The following is a 16,174-nucleotide window of genomic DNA, read 5'->3' as shown; positions in this document are numbered from 1 at the left end:
TGACAAGAGGCAGAAATTCTAAGAACCAATGCTATACTAATATACTGTAGTAATATTTCACAGTCCTAAATCACGTTAGCTCTTAGGGTGCTTTCACACCAATCAGTTTTCTGAGGCCCAGTCAGAGCAAAATTGATACGTCTTGTTTGCTGTTTGGTTTGATTTGGTTTCACACTGCCATAATTAACCAAAACAAACTAAAGCGCAAAAAAAAGAAAATTGGCTGAGGGACATGCTTGTAAAACTCTTTCATTTGTTGTGTTATGTAATGAGGCCAATTTCATCAAATGTGTTTTTAGTCTAAACGAAGTAAAGTCTCGTGCCAAAGCGTGCTTCATAACACAGTCCGATTAATCGATAATGAAATTTGTTGTCATCTATTTTTATTATTACATTTTTAAAATTATTATTTAATATTATTTTTATTAGTTGTTGCAGCCCTAATAGAAGTTACTACCAGTGTTTTTCTCTTTTTTTGTTCATCAGTCCACATATCCAGAATACTTCACGTCTTTGTCTCAGTTTGCCCCTCAGTTCAGTTTAGCAGATCACATCTACAAAAAATGCCGCCTGTGTGCCACTGTGACGTGAGCTTTTTCTCACTCAAGTTCACTTATTCCCCACCCCCCTGACCCACTGCTACACTGGAATATTTATTCATTTATAGTCCTCCCCTGGAAATCCCTCAAGAAATACACCACCTTCTCTTTCTCCTTTCTGTTTTAAGAATGCTCATAAGGTCATTACACTATATAAAATCTGAAGCAATTCTCTGTGTAACATCTTCTAAAAAGAAGTGTGTGTGTGTAAAACGTGTCATGTAGAGAAACCTGGGAGAGGGGACGCTTCTGCGATAATTTCACGTTCTGTTTTCCATGCACGTTGAAGGTTTGCATTTCTATTTTTATGGGAAATATAATTTCTCCCTGTAAAGCAGAAAACAAAGTAATTTGTTCCTGGCCAGTGCTTCTATAGATAAAGCAATCCTTTACAAGGAAAAAAGAATACATCTGCTTGTACAAATCACGCATCATCACATTCCTCATTAGAGTGCAGGCTCCGTGAAGACCATAACAGCGTGTCTAAGCTGGCCCTGTGTCTCACTGCGTGTTTACATACGTGTTTGGTTAATATAGGTCTATTACTTTAATTCCACCTTAACAAGGAGAGTGAAAACATTGTTGTTACTTCAGTCAGAAAGTTGGTAGTTTGTATGACCTCCTGATGGGTTGAAAATGACTGAACATGGTCTCAAATGAGTGTTAAGGTTTCTCACTTCAAAACACAACTCTTGCATTATGCATTGTTGCACAGTAGCATAATGTTTCATGGCATACACACTATATATTTTAATAAATGTTTGTGTCAAGTCTCCATCCTGCTTTTGGTTCATATCAAAGTCAATCCCAAAAAAAGAGTTGATTGACTGATTTCAGGAATTGAAATCTAAGCTTTGGAGCTGATTCCAAATGATTCACCCCAGGTACACACAACAAGCAAAATTTATTTAGCTTTAGAGTGTTTCAGATAGTGAGAGAGCTAGCATCTGTTTATTTTGCCTTTATTATGAATTTGCCTGGTCAGAATTGATCAAATTAGGTAAGACACGTAGTTGCAAAGAAGAAGGCAGAACCAGTAAAAAAATAAAACAAAACAAAAAAACTGTATGTTTGATGATGCACTGAGGTCATCGGGTGTTTTGGGTCTTTCAACATCAGACACCTTCGCCCAGGCGACCTAGCTGGGGGTGATCAGGCCCTGAGTTGTGTCCAAGTAGCTTATATTCTACAAATTACCCCGCTCATCCTTCATCCTTGCCAACATGTCAAATGCTCAATGTCATACGTTCCATGTGGATTTCGCCTCACAGATGTGTCTACCTGAAACAACCATAACTGCCCATGCATTAAAGCATGACTCCAGCACACATCCTGGCCTTATCTAAGTAGCATGCTCCCAGTGATGTTTCCGAAAACAACACTGTGTCTGCTTTCAGGGTGGTCTCTGTGATGTTCTCTGGGAATTGGAGCTGCTTCCCCAGGTCCACCCTCATTTGCCAGTCATACGCTGTTCCAAAGAGCCCTGCTGCTGCCTTTGGCGGGGGCTGGGGCTGGGGCTGGGGCTGGGCCTTCTCTCCTGCTGTGACGAAGTCAATTGCCTGCCTTGCTGGTTTCAATCGCACTGGTCTCTGGCACTGCAGATGGTCTCATCAATTGTCTTCAGCACCTGGTCATGCTGCCAATGGTAGTGACTTTCACCCTGAGCTTTGGGGCAGCAGCTGAGAATGTGCTCTACTGTTCCTCTTCTGAGGCACAAGGGACATGCTGGCGATTCAGACTTCCCCAGCTGAAGAGGTTGGATGGACTTGGTAGGACTTCAGAGATGGACTGGATAAGGAACTTAATGTGGAAAGGCTCAGCCTGCCACACCTCGGAAAAGGAGATCTGATCTAATGCCTGGTCCCATCTTGTCCATGTACCTTGTTGGCACATACCCACCAACTGGCTTGCACGTACCTCCTCAACCCTGGCTCTTACCTCCTTGACCAGTTGGTGCCTTGCCCTGGGCTTGGTCATAGTGGGTTGTTTTAAAGCTCGGCCGGTTGCCCTTGTCCCCACCAGAGCTCTCTGCTGTAGCTTTGACTCAGGCTGGTCCACTGCGTTGTGCACCTTCCGTTTCCTCCCAGTTCTCACTTCAGTAACGGAATACTGGAACGTTACATTAGTTTGGGTGTCTCATTTAGTTGACATAAGCACAGATTATCTATAATACGCTACTGTAGAAACAGAAAGTACAAAATGTTTTTCTTAAATGTTTGTTACTGAATTATTTGGATTGTAATATGAATAATAATCCGGCACTTCTATCTAATTTTCTATACAAAGGCTATCATAAGTTGTGTTTGACATGCCACTGTGACATAGTGACTAATCTTTATCTAATTTATCCTTAAGACTATGCCAGAACCATAAAAAATTTAAGAAATTAATATTAAATTGTATTAAATCATTTGAGGCTTAATAGAAATTTCTGTCTTATAGAAATCCTTCTGAGGTGACAGGGTCATGGGACTGGTGTATTGTACTCATTGATAGTATTTGAATCGAATGTGCTTAATGTTTTCTTTTTTTAAACTGTTCAGAGCCTTTCATCATATTTTTGCTTTTTATCATTTATTCTTTTGGTCTGCTCTTTTGAACTCGTCAGTGTGTTCTTATCTCTTAATCATTTACAGTTAGAATTGAGACAATCTGTCGTCCGTCCCCCCCACATCGTTCTGATCTGCTTTGTAGGCAGTGTCACTTCTCTGCACTTTTCACTTATTTACCTCATCTACAATCATTTCTAGGCTGATTTGGTGATTAATGGTGTAACCACACCACATACGGTTGGCCAAAAAAAAAAGTGAAATGAGGATCCTGTCAGAAGAACAGTGTGTGGTTTATGCCGTGTAGTGAAGGTTAGAACTTGGGATGGTGGGAAAGTATTGTGTGAACAACGTTATATGTTAAAATGACAGGTTTAGATCATAAAGAGACAAATTAAAGCACAAATCTATGACTAATCACAAATCTCCTTTTATAAATCTCTCATTCTCTCTCTCTCTCTCTCTCTCTCTCTCTCTCTCAGGGCAGTCTGAAGAGCAGCCGCCATCAGATATCTCCTCAGGAGTTTCTCAGTGAACTGAAAAGTGGAGCGACTGATGAGAGGCTGTTTGCCTGCCTGGATTCCCTCAGAGTCTCTCTCACCAGCAATCCAGTCAGGTACACACGCACACACACGCACACACACCCACACACCTGCCGTTCTGTCCTTACGTCTTGCTTTAGACTATTAGTGTTATTCCGTGGTTTGATGTTTCAGAACATGTACACATACACAGACACACACACACACACACACACACACACACTGCCCTTTCCACCTTCTCTGACCCACCTTCTTTGACATTTGGCTAATATAACTCCTGTGCCGAATTCTATGGCGTTAGCTTACGGCAGCACTGCATGCTGTGAAAAATTAATATGTACTGCAGATGGGTGCGATGCTGGAGTTTCTCTCTCCTGCCTCATAATTGTTTGATGCCGATCATGGCAGGCTCTCCTGCTGTTTGCCCACATTCGTACCACAAACATCAACCAAGCTCCTCCATGAGGTGGGGTGATTAATACTGAAATAATTACACTTTTTTTTGATGATTAAAACCACCTTAAACGAAAACTTGTTTTTAAGATCCAATTTGCGCAGAGGGATGTTTGGTAGGTTTGGGCTCCAGGGGACAAAGAAAGAATAAGTTACAAAAAAACAGTAACAACAAACAAAATAAAAAAACAACAAAAAAACAGGTGTACATTTCTTATGGTCTGTTGTCAGTGGTCTCATGTCTTGTGTTTCTGTTGATGACTCCTGTTCTCCATGCTGCTGTTTAAAACAATTCATTAAAAGTTTCATTAAAAAATATCCATTAAAAATTTTTTCAATTAGTTAACAAATGACTTAAAGTATAATACCAAATGGAAATTTCTATGTATGTGAAAGCAGGCTTCAATCCTTTTTTGTGCTCCTCACGATGTTCAGAGTCTTTTGTTATATAAGGTATTTCAGCAACTTTGATCACGGAAATCCATTAGGCACAGCAGCTGTGTGCACTGCATGTGTTTGTATAGATAAAATTATTACATTCATTTTAAGTTAATTTGGCTGAGTACACTAAGCACCGTGCCCAATTTTGACGGCCAGCATTGGTCATCCTTAGACTAAGGTTAGAGGAGTCAAACTGCTTTCATCCTCTCTGCATCCATTATTGGAGTAATTCATGAAATGTCATGATTTCTATTAGCACTCCTTTTGGTGTTTGGGCACGTTCCGTCTGAGAGCGTGGCCGGCTAAGTGATACACAATCAGCGAGCAAGGCCAGCCTTGCATTGTGGTTTTGGAGATCAGCTATTACTCCTGCTCTGCGTGCCTCCCCGTTTTGTTCCATTCGCAAGGTTAAAAAACTTCACTAAACAGTTCAGCAATCCAATCTCGGTTTTAGCATGCGCTGTCCGGCTTCTAGTGCCACTATAGCGATGCGAAGCTGGCGCTGCTCTTTTGATTAATCCACTTTATTTCTGTCCCGTCTGCTGATTAAAGTCCGCAGTGTCCTAGAGACAGAGTTCATTTAGTTCGCTTGCTTGTTATTCATCTCACAGCGACGACATCCAGCTCTAAATATTGTCACACTTGACTCTTGAGTTGCACAAAATCTCTCTCAACATGAATGTGTTAAAATGGGCTAATATATTTTTGGTTTGGGGAGGGGGCACATTTGCAGCAGTTTTCCAGCCTTTTCCGTATCTTTGAGACTTTAATAATGGGTTTGCATAGACTGCAGTGTGGAAAACGACAAGAAGGGAACTCCTGGACACTAATCATTTGTATAGCAATCATGACCAAATTCTGCCACCAGTTTTAGCATATAGCCTGGAGAGACAGAAGGAGCCCTGTGGCCATTTGACATTTGTGTGTGAAATGTACCAGCGTCCTCCTCTATACACTGTGTGGCCAAAAGTATGTGGATGCTTGACCATGATCACCCATTTTTGTTGGCCTTACCCAAACTTTTGCCACAAAGTTGGAGGCACACAACTGTCTGGAATGTCTTAGTATGCTGTAATGTTAAGATTTGTGATTGCTCAGCTGTCCTTTTGGCCACAATCTATCTATTGTTTATTATCTAAATGTGGCCCTCATGCTGCTCAACCAGCTCCAGTTAGTTTGAATGGTTCTGTCTTTGTGGCTACACATGTTGAGCTAAAATTTACTTCTCAGTCTCAGCTTCAGACACTACGGCCATGGGCCAAAGAGCATCTGATAGCTTTTGTGCATTTTTCTGGCCTTCAGCCTCTTAAAAGTTGCATTCTGAACAGCTGTGCTCTTCTTATTGTGAGCTTTTCATAGCAAAATATAATTACTGCAATGGGGAAAAAAACAATTCACGAAATCCTGTTATTAAAAGTTGAGTAAATGAGAGAGTCATGTTTTCTGACAGCTTACGTGAAAAGGTATGTAACATCTGCCGTGTCAGTCAAAATCCCTCTTTCTGTGACAGTTCTTGGCCATGTTTTTTTTTTTTTTTTTTTTTTTGGTGAACTGCCCCAATTTTTACTGGTTGCTCAAAGTCTGGTTTGTGAGACTAGTTTACTTTTTTAGTTTACTAGTCTCTCATGCACATCTATTATGTGTTTGCAAGGGAAGAGACCTACAGACCAGATTTCTCATTAGTGTTATAGTTCAAAAGCAAAGTTTTATTTAATGCAAGTTCACCTTTTCATTTTTAACATTCTTTTCAGAATTATATTTAAATGAAAGTGCTGGCAGTGATGTACACTGGTAGATATATGGAATGCACCCCTACAAGGCCCTTCTATTATGATGAAGGCTTCAACTTCAAGACTTCTTGTGCAGTGTCGCATTGGGAAGGAAAAAGGCTGCCTTTTCTGCATTTCTTTTTTTCCACACTGCCACAAAATTTAAGCCACATTCAAATACTGCAGTTTAAATAGACTAGCACCTTCTGCCCTTCAAGCAGAAGTATGTATTTGATTTTTTATTTATATTTTTGATGCTGGATACATCTTTCCTGACTTGGTTCCACCTTGTGACACATGCATTATAAACCCTAATCTCTCCCATGTCCCAATTTAAAATTTTGACAGCTATGACAGCAAGAATATAGCACCTCATCAATGTCAAACCATGCGTTTAACTGCCTGCTTGCCAAGGTGATGATCGCGCCATCTGATGCTGAATTTTCTTATTTCAGACTTGAAACGCATCATAATGTTTGTGGAATCGTAAAGTTTGTGGGGACGTGTTTTACTCAGGGGAATATATACGTTGTCTCATAAACAGGTAATGATTATTATAATAAACTTAACAGATTTCTTTTTTTTTCTTCTCCCTTTTCCTGTGAGCCTGCACGTTGGTGGCCAGCAAAGCTCAGCTGTCTCTTGTTTGACTTGTGCTGGAACATATTTCTTTGTCTTTTTCTGTCTGTCTATTCCTTTCTCCTCTCCTCTCCTCTCCTCTCCTCTCCTCACCTCCACACACACACACACACACACACACACACACACACACCCTCCCTTCGTCCTGTGTCTCTCTCTCTCTGTCCTTAGACAGAGGGTATTTTGGCATTGGACCATGACCAAGGTGCAGAAGATGTATAATTTATTTCTATATTCCTCTTTTCCGCTCAGTCAAAGTGTCTGATTGGTCTAGTGAGTGATGTTTCCAATACCTGCCCATGTTACCATGAGTGACATTGATTTCTCCCCCACTCCTTGGTCTCACCATCTCACATTTTTTAGTATCAGTTCAGAAGTTCATCCTCATTCACAGAGCAGAATGCAAAATGGTTTTGAAAAGACACCTGTTCTGATTTGGCTGGCTTCATTGTGCTCCACTGGTCATGACTGGTTAAATATTGAATATGTTGCACCTAACGAGGACTGGGCCAACTGAATGGATGACGACCTTTTCTCCAATCTTTCACTCCTTCTCCTAGATTAGAGCACCATCTCCTCTTCAGGATGGCTTTTAAATGACAGCAGACCTCTCACTACTCATGAAACAGATTGGGCAAAGAAACAATATCGCCAATGATTGCTTCAGTCCTAGCGTTCAATGCGCTGAATTGGAAGTTGAAGCAATGCGATTGCATCTTGCTCAGTAATATTACAAGTGGATTTCCCCGGACGGGAATTCATGCTGATGTTTTCTTAAAGGTTACCAGCTAGAGCGGTATAGATTCCTATCGAAATGCAGGGTATGTATCACTCTTGTCATTTGCACTGAGGTGTTGGGGGTGTAATCTCCGCCTCTGCTCCTTGTTTGATTTTCACAGACAATGCTGGATTATTTTCCCAGTACTACAATTAAAATCCAAACCAATTATCACCATATTGCTAAATTAACAAGGAGGGTCTCAGTTGATTTATCACAGTCGATTTATCACAGTCAGAATGCAAAATCTGTACAAAAGAAATGAAACTGTCTCCTGGCATTGTAGAGAAACTCTCTCCTTGAGCAGTCCAGAACAAGAACGGCATTAACATGTGCAGAAGTCCAGAACAAGGCAGCCATTCTCACTTTCTTTGTTTTTCCATCTTTCCCTTTTCTTTCTACTGCACTCCATTTTCCCCCTCTTCCTCCCACTCTCTCATGCTGTGCATACTTCCTCATTTTCCCCTTTTACCTTGGTATCAGATGTGCTCTGCCCTGCCGAGTATGACGGAATGTAAAGTGGGTAATTTTCCCAGGGCCCAATAAAGCTCGTTGTTTTCCTGACAAAGACAAGACCTGTCTACACAAATGTGTTTTTTCAATCATTTTTGTGGTCGTCATCGATTCCTCCCCTCTCATATACTTTCTCTAACACTACTCCAGCTTCTTAAAGGCCTGTTAGTGACGGGACAGGCGAATGTTTCTAAAGTGTTTAACATGTTGGCTATAAATAGGGTGTTATGGCACTTTTGTATTTAGCATAACAGTGTTTAAGTGTTGTGTGAGACAGCAGTGTGACAAGATTCTCAGTATTTCTCACACCTCACTGTGCTTGAACGCTAGCCAGAGGATCTGCCTGTTTTTGTGTGTGTCTCTTTGCTATTTTGTTATTGAAGAGACGAGAGCAAATCTAACTTGGTAGAAAGTGAGTGATAATTGCCAATCAGTGAAATCACACGCAAACAATGTGTGTTATGACACGAGGGTTGCGTTCTTAGTTGATGGCTGTTTTCACACGTGGCCTGAACTGATTCTGGACTTGTCTGGGGTCAGATAACTGGTTTATTTTTGTTCACTCCCAGTGGAGGAACCGCTTTATCCCAGTTAGGCTTGTGTGATATCGATTTCTCCCTCATTGTGATTTTCCATTTTAAAATGTAAACGGTTAACGATTTAATTATCCAGAACCGGTAGCCTATAAGAGACTGGAAAACGAGTATTTCCACCATTTCCGCTTCTAGGAGAGTGCAGGAGGGCGTAATAATAATATTACCAGTCAATATTACCAATATTACTGGATTGTTAAATGGTAACTTTTTCTTCTCATACCTTTCCTGATTTCCGCCTCCAGGCCGTATTGAGGAGAGTCTCCACTCACAAAGATCTCCAGTACCAGAGTGCAGTTTTGGAAATGATCCAAACAGGGTCAAGGTCACAGCAAGGTTAAACATCTGCAACAGTGTTTTTTTTTCTTTTTCTTTTTTTTTCTTTTCCCAATAGCTTTCTTCCTGTTTGGCATATATTTTAAGGCTATTTGAAGCATTCAAATTAGTAACAAGAAGGACTAGACTTGTTGGCAGCATCCCTGCCGACACCATTGTCAAGTTCTACTTATTTTGTCCCTAAATCAAATCCTGCACCCTTTTCTGAGAGGATCTATGTGATCTTTGGAAACTCCGGCTCTGTGAAATGCTGTGGCTATGGAGTAGAAGAAGCCGCTTCAGTGGTGTTGCTGTGGCGTGGCATGTCTGTGGGCCTGTCACTCTCAATAGCGCTTACTGTCCCTGCGGGTTTTTCCCCAGAGAGCAGCTGCCCATGTTCTGCCCTCAGGGGATCCAGCCTGCACCCACATGCTGCCTTTCACACCCCGTCGAACTAACTCTCTCTCACTTCCACTCTCCTTAGTTTTTTTTATTTCTCTTTCCCACACTCTCCTGGTGCCTAAAGAAAATATAAAGAAAGGGATAAGTGCAGGAAAATGAAATGGGGAAAAAAATTATGAAAACAATCCATTGCTCTGCATTACGAAACTGGCTGTAATTTTTCTCTTTACGGTTTCCAACAACAGAAATTCACATTTTAATATTGATGTTTATGGCAGACACATTTGCGTTATTTAACATTAATATTCAACACGCTTGCTGACATGAACAATCCCGGTGACTGTTGATGAACCAGTAACTCATAAATAATGACATTTTATACTACAGCATGGCTAAATTCTCAAATCAAAGAGCATGCATTAATTTCCTGTAACAGCAGCTCAGACATTAGTTCCGGCTCTAACGTAAATGATATTTATATAATAATGAGCTTGTTCAATGTGTACTTGTATGGCGGACAGTCAATATAATATAAGGCTAATAAAAAATGTATTTAAAAAAGTGTTCTTTAACAAAGAAAAAAATATATAATTGTTGATGTGGTGAAGCTTTCTATAAGGAAAGGTTTATTTAACACTTATAGAAGGAATCTTGAGTATCAGTGCTTTCTAATAGTGAGTAAGTTTCCTGACACGGGAGAGTCTTCAGGACAGGGGAATTTGTGCTTTCTGGTTCCTTAGTCACATGACAAGTGGAGTTTTTTTGGTCTTATTAACTCTGAGCGAGAAAAAAAAGAGAGGCTGGTGAAGGAGGTAAGGCTTATAGCTGCTATAATATAAGTGATAACAGAAGCTAACTTGTTTCCTGGACACTCTATAACATTTAATGTAACTATAAACAGTTTGAAAAGCACATTGTGTCATTCATTAATAAATTAAAAATTGTACTTGTGGAAAATGGCTGTGGTATAAGTGGAATAACACACATCAGTCCATGCTGTTCTATGAAAATAATCTACTAGAGGTGGATTATTTTTCTATAAACGCATGGCTTGTCATGTGTTATTCCTTACTCATTATAGTCTCTCCTTCTTGTTTACTTTTCATTTCAATTCAGTTCAATTTTATGCATGTAGCACTCTTAACAATCGACAGTGTGACAAATCCAGATGTTGATTTAAGCTATATTGCCAAAAGTTTGTGGACACCTGACCATCACAATCATATGTGCTTCTTGAACATCCCATTGCAGATTTAGTCCCCTTTGCTGTTATAATAAGCTCCACTCTTCTGGAAAAGCTTTCCACTAGATTTTGGAGCGTGGCTGTGTGGATTTGTGTTCATTCAGCTACAAGAGTATTAGTGAGGTCAGGCACTGATGTTGGGTAAGGAGTCTCCAGTTCCAGTTCATCCCAAAGGTGTTCAGTGGGGTTGAGGTCAGGGCTCTGTGCAGGACACTCGAGTTCTTAGACTCCAACCTTCACACACCATGTCTTCATGGAGCTCGCTTTGTGCACAGGGGCATCGTCATGCTGGAACAGGTTTCAGCCTCTTAGTTCTAGTGAAGGGAAATTGTAATGCTACAGCATATAAAGACATTTCAGACAATCATGTGCCTCCAACTTTGTGGTAACAGTTTGGGGAAGAACTACATATGGGTGTGATGGACAGGTTTCCATATACTTTTGACCATATAGTGCTTTTAGATGCCTAATGAGGAAGGAACCATGAGCAGTACCAGACTCCTCTGGGTGACACAGAATAAAGGGATTATTAATCATTATGCTTTCACAGCTGTATAAAGTCAAACAGTACTGAGTGTGTTAAACAGATGTTCAGTATGAGCAACGTAACCTTTATAATTGCAGCACCAGTTAATAGGTATGAGTCTACAGTATCTAGGTGAGATTGCCCACTGAAGAAAGGGTGACTGGGGGAGGTGTGTTGATGTGGGACCATCCACAGCAGCACAAGGTGAATTATAAGTGCAGAAGCTCTAAGCAGAAGTAGAGCACGAGTATCAGAGCTAATTTCTTTCCAATTCATTTACTTCTTTAAACTCATCTTCCACATCTCTGTGTGAATTTTTAAGTTTGTGCTTATAGTGCTGTCTCTCTCTCTCTCTCTCTCTCACTCTCTCTCCCCCCTAAGTTTACTATGATAAGGGGTCTCACTTTCTCTGTGAAGCTTCAGCGCTCCAGCCTCTGCTCACCATATGGGCCAAGACATCAGTGCGCAAAGCATAATTGTATTACATGGTTGTGATAAATGGCACTGACAAACAGGTGGAAATTGTTTTTTTGATATTATATTAAACCTGACCTTCAGGTTTAAGGCTTCAGATTTGTTATTTTGTCAGAACATAATAGCATGTGTTGGGACAAACTCAATATGCTATGCAGGGAGAGCCTAAGCTCTGACTTTGTGACACTGCAGGAATACAAACTGCTCAGGCCGCTGGTCTGTTTCTCCAGTTCTTTTCACCACCTTTTCTATTCATTATCTATGACAAGGGCTTTATTCCACCCTCCTCCAAATTTCCAGGCATTTCCACCGAGGCCTGAGGGTGAGAGAGATAGCTGATATCAGAGGTGACTTTGTTATTCGCATTTGTTTGTTGGATTCAGATGAACAAATAATATTAGATCATTAGATGGCCCAATCAGTGGTGCTTCTAACATTAATTGGTCTTGTATCTGATTAGTGCGAGCCTGGCAGTTTTAACTGTAGCTGTTGCCAAGCCATCAGAGTCAGGCCTGCAATTATAGCGATGGAGCTCATTGAGAGAGACAAGGGTACTTGAGCGAAGAGGAGAGGAGAAGAAGAAAGGAGGGCAGTGAGAAATAGATGAACTTAAGATACTGTGGATACTACAGAGACAAAATGACTAATATAGTTTTAAAAAGTCAGGAAAGAAAGAAAACAAAAGAGGAGTGGTAATGTAGAGAGTTTGGGCCTTGGAGAGTTGAGTGAAAATGAGTACAAGTTGGTGGGCTATCAAACAGAGTTTTCCCCATTGAGTAGAAGAGTGACTCCACTTGATGATATTCACTCCCAAGAGCCTGAAGAATTCCCTTGGCTACCACTTGTAATTTATATCTGTTAATTGTCATTGCTGCATTCCAGATAAACAATCAGATGAGTTATATTGAGAAAAAAACAATGTGCTAACTGAAATCACAAAGTACATCCTCACGTAGAGTAAAAGTGTCATTTGTGGTAGCTAACATGGACTTTTTCCCCCCCAAAAAAGCAAATTTTGCACCTCAAATTAAGTGTAAAAGCTGTTTATTTTCAGCAGCTCTACAGCTAAGCAGTTGTGATTGTGAATCTGAGTGACTGATTAGTATTAAAACTTGCACAACTGACACAGGGAAATTGTCTCTCTCTGTACCATTCTCAAGCAAATGTGTATTATTTATGTATTTTCACCTGTTGGTACAGAATAAAGTGTGAAAACAGATGTGTTATTCAGCCAGGGTTTGTGCTGTGAGTCAGCTGCAGTTTGCGGAAGTTCCAGAGAAAGTGATGGATTTGGTTGTGCTCGCTCACATGGCTAACATAATGCACAGTGTCAAGCTCAAGCTGAGGAGCTAATTCCTTCTGGTGCAGCCTTATTCTGTGCACGGATACGCTTCATAAATGTCTTCTTTTATTCTGCCAAAAACGGATACATATTAGTTATGTGTGTATATCTCTGTGTGGCTTGCTGTCTATGATCGGCTGATTGCCTCACTGCTGCCTTTTTCAAAATACACATTTAAATGCATTTCTGGTTTTTGCTATCTCTCTTTTTTTTTTTCTTCTTTAAAACAAAATCAATTTCCTTACTTGTGCCATCCCTTTTATGTCCAGCTGTGACTCTCCAAAAAATTTCCCACCCTCTGCCTCTGGACTCACCTTGAATCATACTACATCTCGTCTCAGGGCACGTGACTGCACTGAAAACCCTTTGGCTGTGTAATCCGTGTTTCCTTTCCTGATTGCTGCGCTAGTCCGTGGTCCTGATGCCTCAGTGGAGCTTCCCTAGGAATGAGCTCCAGGGTGGTTAAACTTTTTGTCACTCTGGGATAATTCCCATAATTACTGGTCTTTTTTCTATTACAAAGATGAGGCAGAAGGGGACAAACGGTGAAATAGCATTTATTAATACAAATTTGCTTCCAACAAACAAATGGAGGAAATGCAGACAAGAAGAGGAGGGACACCATTCTCTACTACATATGTCTACTGCATAAAAAAAAAAAAAACGTTTTTCACTACAATAGAAATACCGTAATGCAGTCTTCCTAAACCATAATGTTGCTTTTGACTTGCCTTGTAAGTAGTAATTTTTTGGAATGACAATATTTTCCACCTCAGCGCAACAAGCTAGCCAGCTAACTGTGATGAGTGATCTATATTTTCCTCCTCCAAACAGCAAAGTGTATAGTCAATAGTCCAATAGTCAGTAGATTTAAAATAAATAAATAAATAACCACATGTCTGTGTGTTGATTGATCTTCAGCAAAAACTTGCATATACAGTATAACTCATTTAAAAATGTTGATTTGACGTCACTTCGTAAACTGGGGAAGAACTCGGAGTTGAGAAAGCTACCCCAAGTTGATGAGTAGGAATTTCAAGTTAAAGAAGTGTTTTCTTTGGCTTTTACTGGTTGGAGGCTGTTAATTACAAGATGTGACTGCGAGTCGAACGCAGCATAACTCATTACAGTAGCAGATGTTAGACAGTAATAAACACGCTACCTCTGCTGCCTCTGCTGCCACTCTTTAGCACGTTTGTAACTTTATCATCAGAATGGCTATCAGAGAAAAAGGCCTAATGAAACAGCTATTTTTTTTTTTTGGCTCAGTTTGCAGACAGTCTCTTTTTCAGCTTATAATAACAACGTGATAAATACTGGTTATGTAAGAGGTTTTATTGAGAAGTCATGTTCAAAATCTTTCTAAGATACTTGAACAGTTGTGTTTCTTTTTGTTTTTTTTTTGTTATATATACGAGGATATGCAAAGTCACTTTTTATAGTAATAAATTTCCTTTATTTTTAACCACCGACTGTTGTGGTTTTAAATGGTTTATCATGCTATGAAAATTTCAAACCGTAACGCCCCTAAATGGCGGTGACTGTTCGTGTGTGTGTGTGTGTGTGTGTGTGTGTGTGTGTGTGTGTGTGCTCCATGCGATGTGTGTGCCACTGAGGCCTGTATATGGTTCCTCAGGCTTCTCCCCAGGCTCGCCGCAAGCAGCCTCTCAAACTTCTCAGCCTCAGGGCTGTGTGTGCGCCTTTGTATAAATTCATATGGCGGTTGCCAGTATTTTTTTCTTTCTTTCTTTATTATTTTATTCCAGATTATTTGTCATGGTAATGGGAAAGGAGTATGACAAGCAATACTTTAATAAGCTTGGGAAAAGACCATGCTTCAGAGTTATTTCAATTAACCAGTGCTGTTCTCAAACCTAATGGCTTACTGTAAACAGTCATGTCGTCATTTCTTTCAGCTGATACCTCTGCTTTTCCATTCTAATCGCTTAAATTAAAAAAAATGAAGGAATTTGTAATCAGTAAGGTCAGAAAGCATTTCAGAATCCCTTCGTTATGCGGATTTAAGCAGCTCTGTATCTCCTCGCCTTCTCGATTTTATTGATGTTGGACACGGCACTATCGATCCAGCCAAACTCGGATGGAGCTCATTAAAGAAGCTCCATGTTTATGTCTTCAGCCCAGGCTCGTTCAGCATGTGCGCTTGCGCTTTCTCATCAGCATCCCGATAGATTATCCGCTCATCTTTTTGGCTGCCTGCTGAATAATAGTAAAGCTTAATAAACTTAGTTGTTTTGCTGATTAGTCGTGCAAGATAAATTGTTTAAAGCTTTCCTTCTTGATTCAGGTTTTTGTTTCAGCAGAGTATGCAACACGTGTCTTGTCTCCATTCTTCCGTCTTTGAATTATATGTTCACATACAGATGCCATGATAAATGGAGTATCATGCAGAGGGTGGCATAGACGAATGTCATTTAGTGCAGAGTCACTTGGGAATAGGTTACTGCACAGGAATACCAAAACTCCAATAGTGCTTTCAGTCACCTGCGTTTTAGCTCTTCTTTTGCAGATTATTTCTCGCTGAAAGTACTTGCATTGATGCAGAGCCCTTTTCCACAGATTTATATATAGACTTCTAAATTGGCATCTCTCAAAAAAGCTGAATACACAAAGAAAGAACTGATTTCCCAGTGTGCACCGGGGGAGGTCTGACTTATCTAAATGTTTAATCCGGCTATTTCAGCCTAATTTGCCCACAATTCAAATGGCTTATTGAGTTTGTGTTTGCTGCTGTCTCCTATACTAGAGATGTGCATCGCCACCAGACAAAAATAAATAAATAAATAAATAAAAATGATGGAATGGTTGATTTTTGCTCTTTACTTTAGTGCAGGCTGAGGTGTGGACAATGTGTTCAGATATGAAGCTTGCGGGTCAAAGAACGGCCATGTTGATTAAGAGCGCCTTTTTATCATGGAAAGATATTACTTTGCTTTTTTTTTTTTTTTTAAATGTTCCTTCATTCATCTTCAATAACT

At 40.2% G+C, this 16,174-nt stretch overlaps 1 protein-coding gene across 3 annotated transcripts in view; it reads left to right on the top strand.

Annotated features, from left to right (window-relative positions):
- The window catches only part of diaph3 (diaphanous-related formin 3), a 324,811-nt gene that overhangs the window by 73,286 nt on the left and 235,351 nt on the right, over positions 1 to 16,174 (top strand). For all 3 annotated transcript variants that reach the window (XM_053238349.1, XM_053238350.1, XM_053238348.1), the window contains one exon: positions 3,631 to 3,764. In XM_053238349.1, coding sequence (XP_053094324.1) covers positions 3,631 to 3,764 — 134 coding nt within the window. The remainder of the gene's footprint in view (positions 1 to 3,630; positions 3,765 to 16,174) is intronic.

The sequence above is a fragment of the Pangasianodon hypophthalmus genome, chromosome 11 (genome assembly GCF_027358585.1).
Source record: "Pangasianodon hypophthalmus isolate fPanHyp1 chromosome 11, fPanHyp1.pri, whole genome shotgun sequence".
Lineage (NCBI taxonomy): Eukaryota > Metazoa > Chordata > Actinopteri > Siluriformes > Pangasiidae > Pangasianodon > Pangasianodon hypophthalmus.
This window is presented reverse-complemented; position numbering and strand designations above follow the sequence as displayed.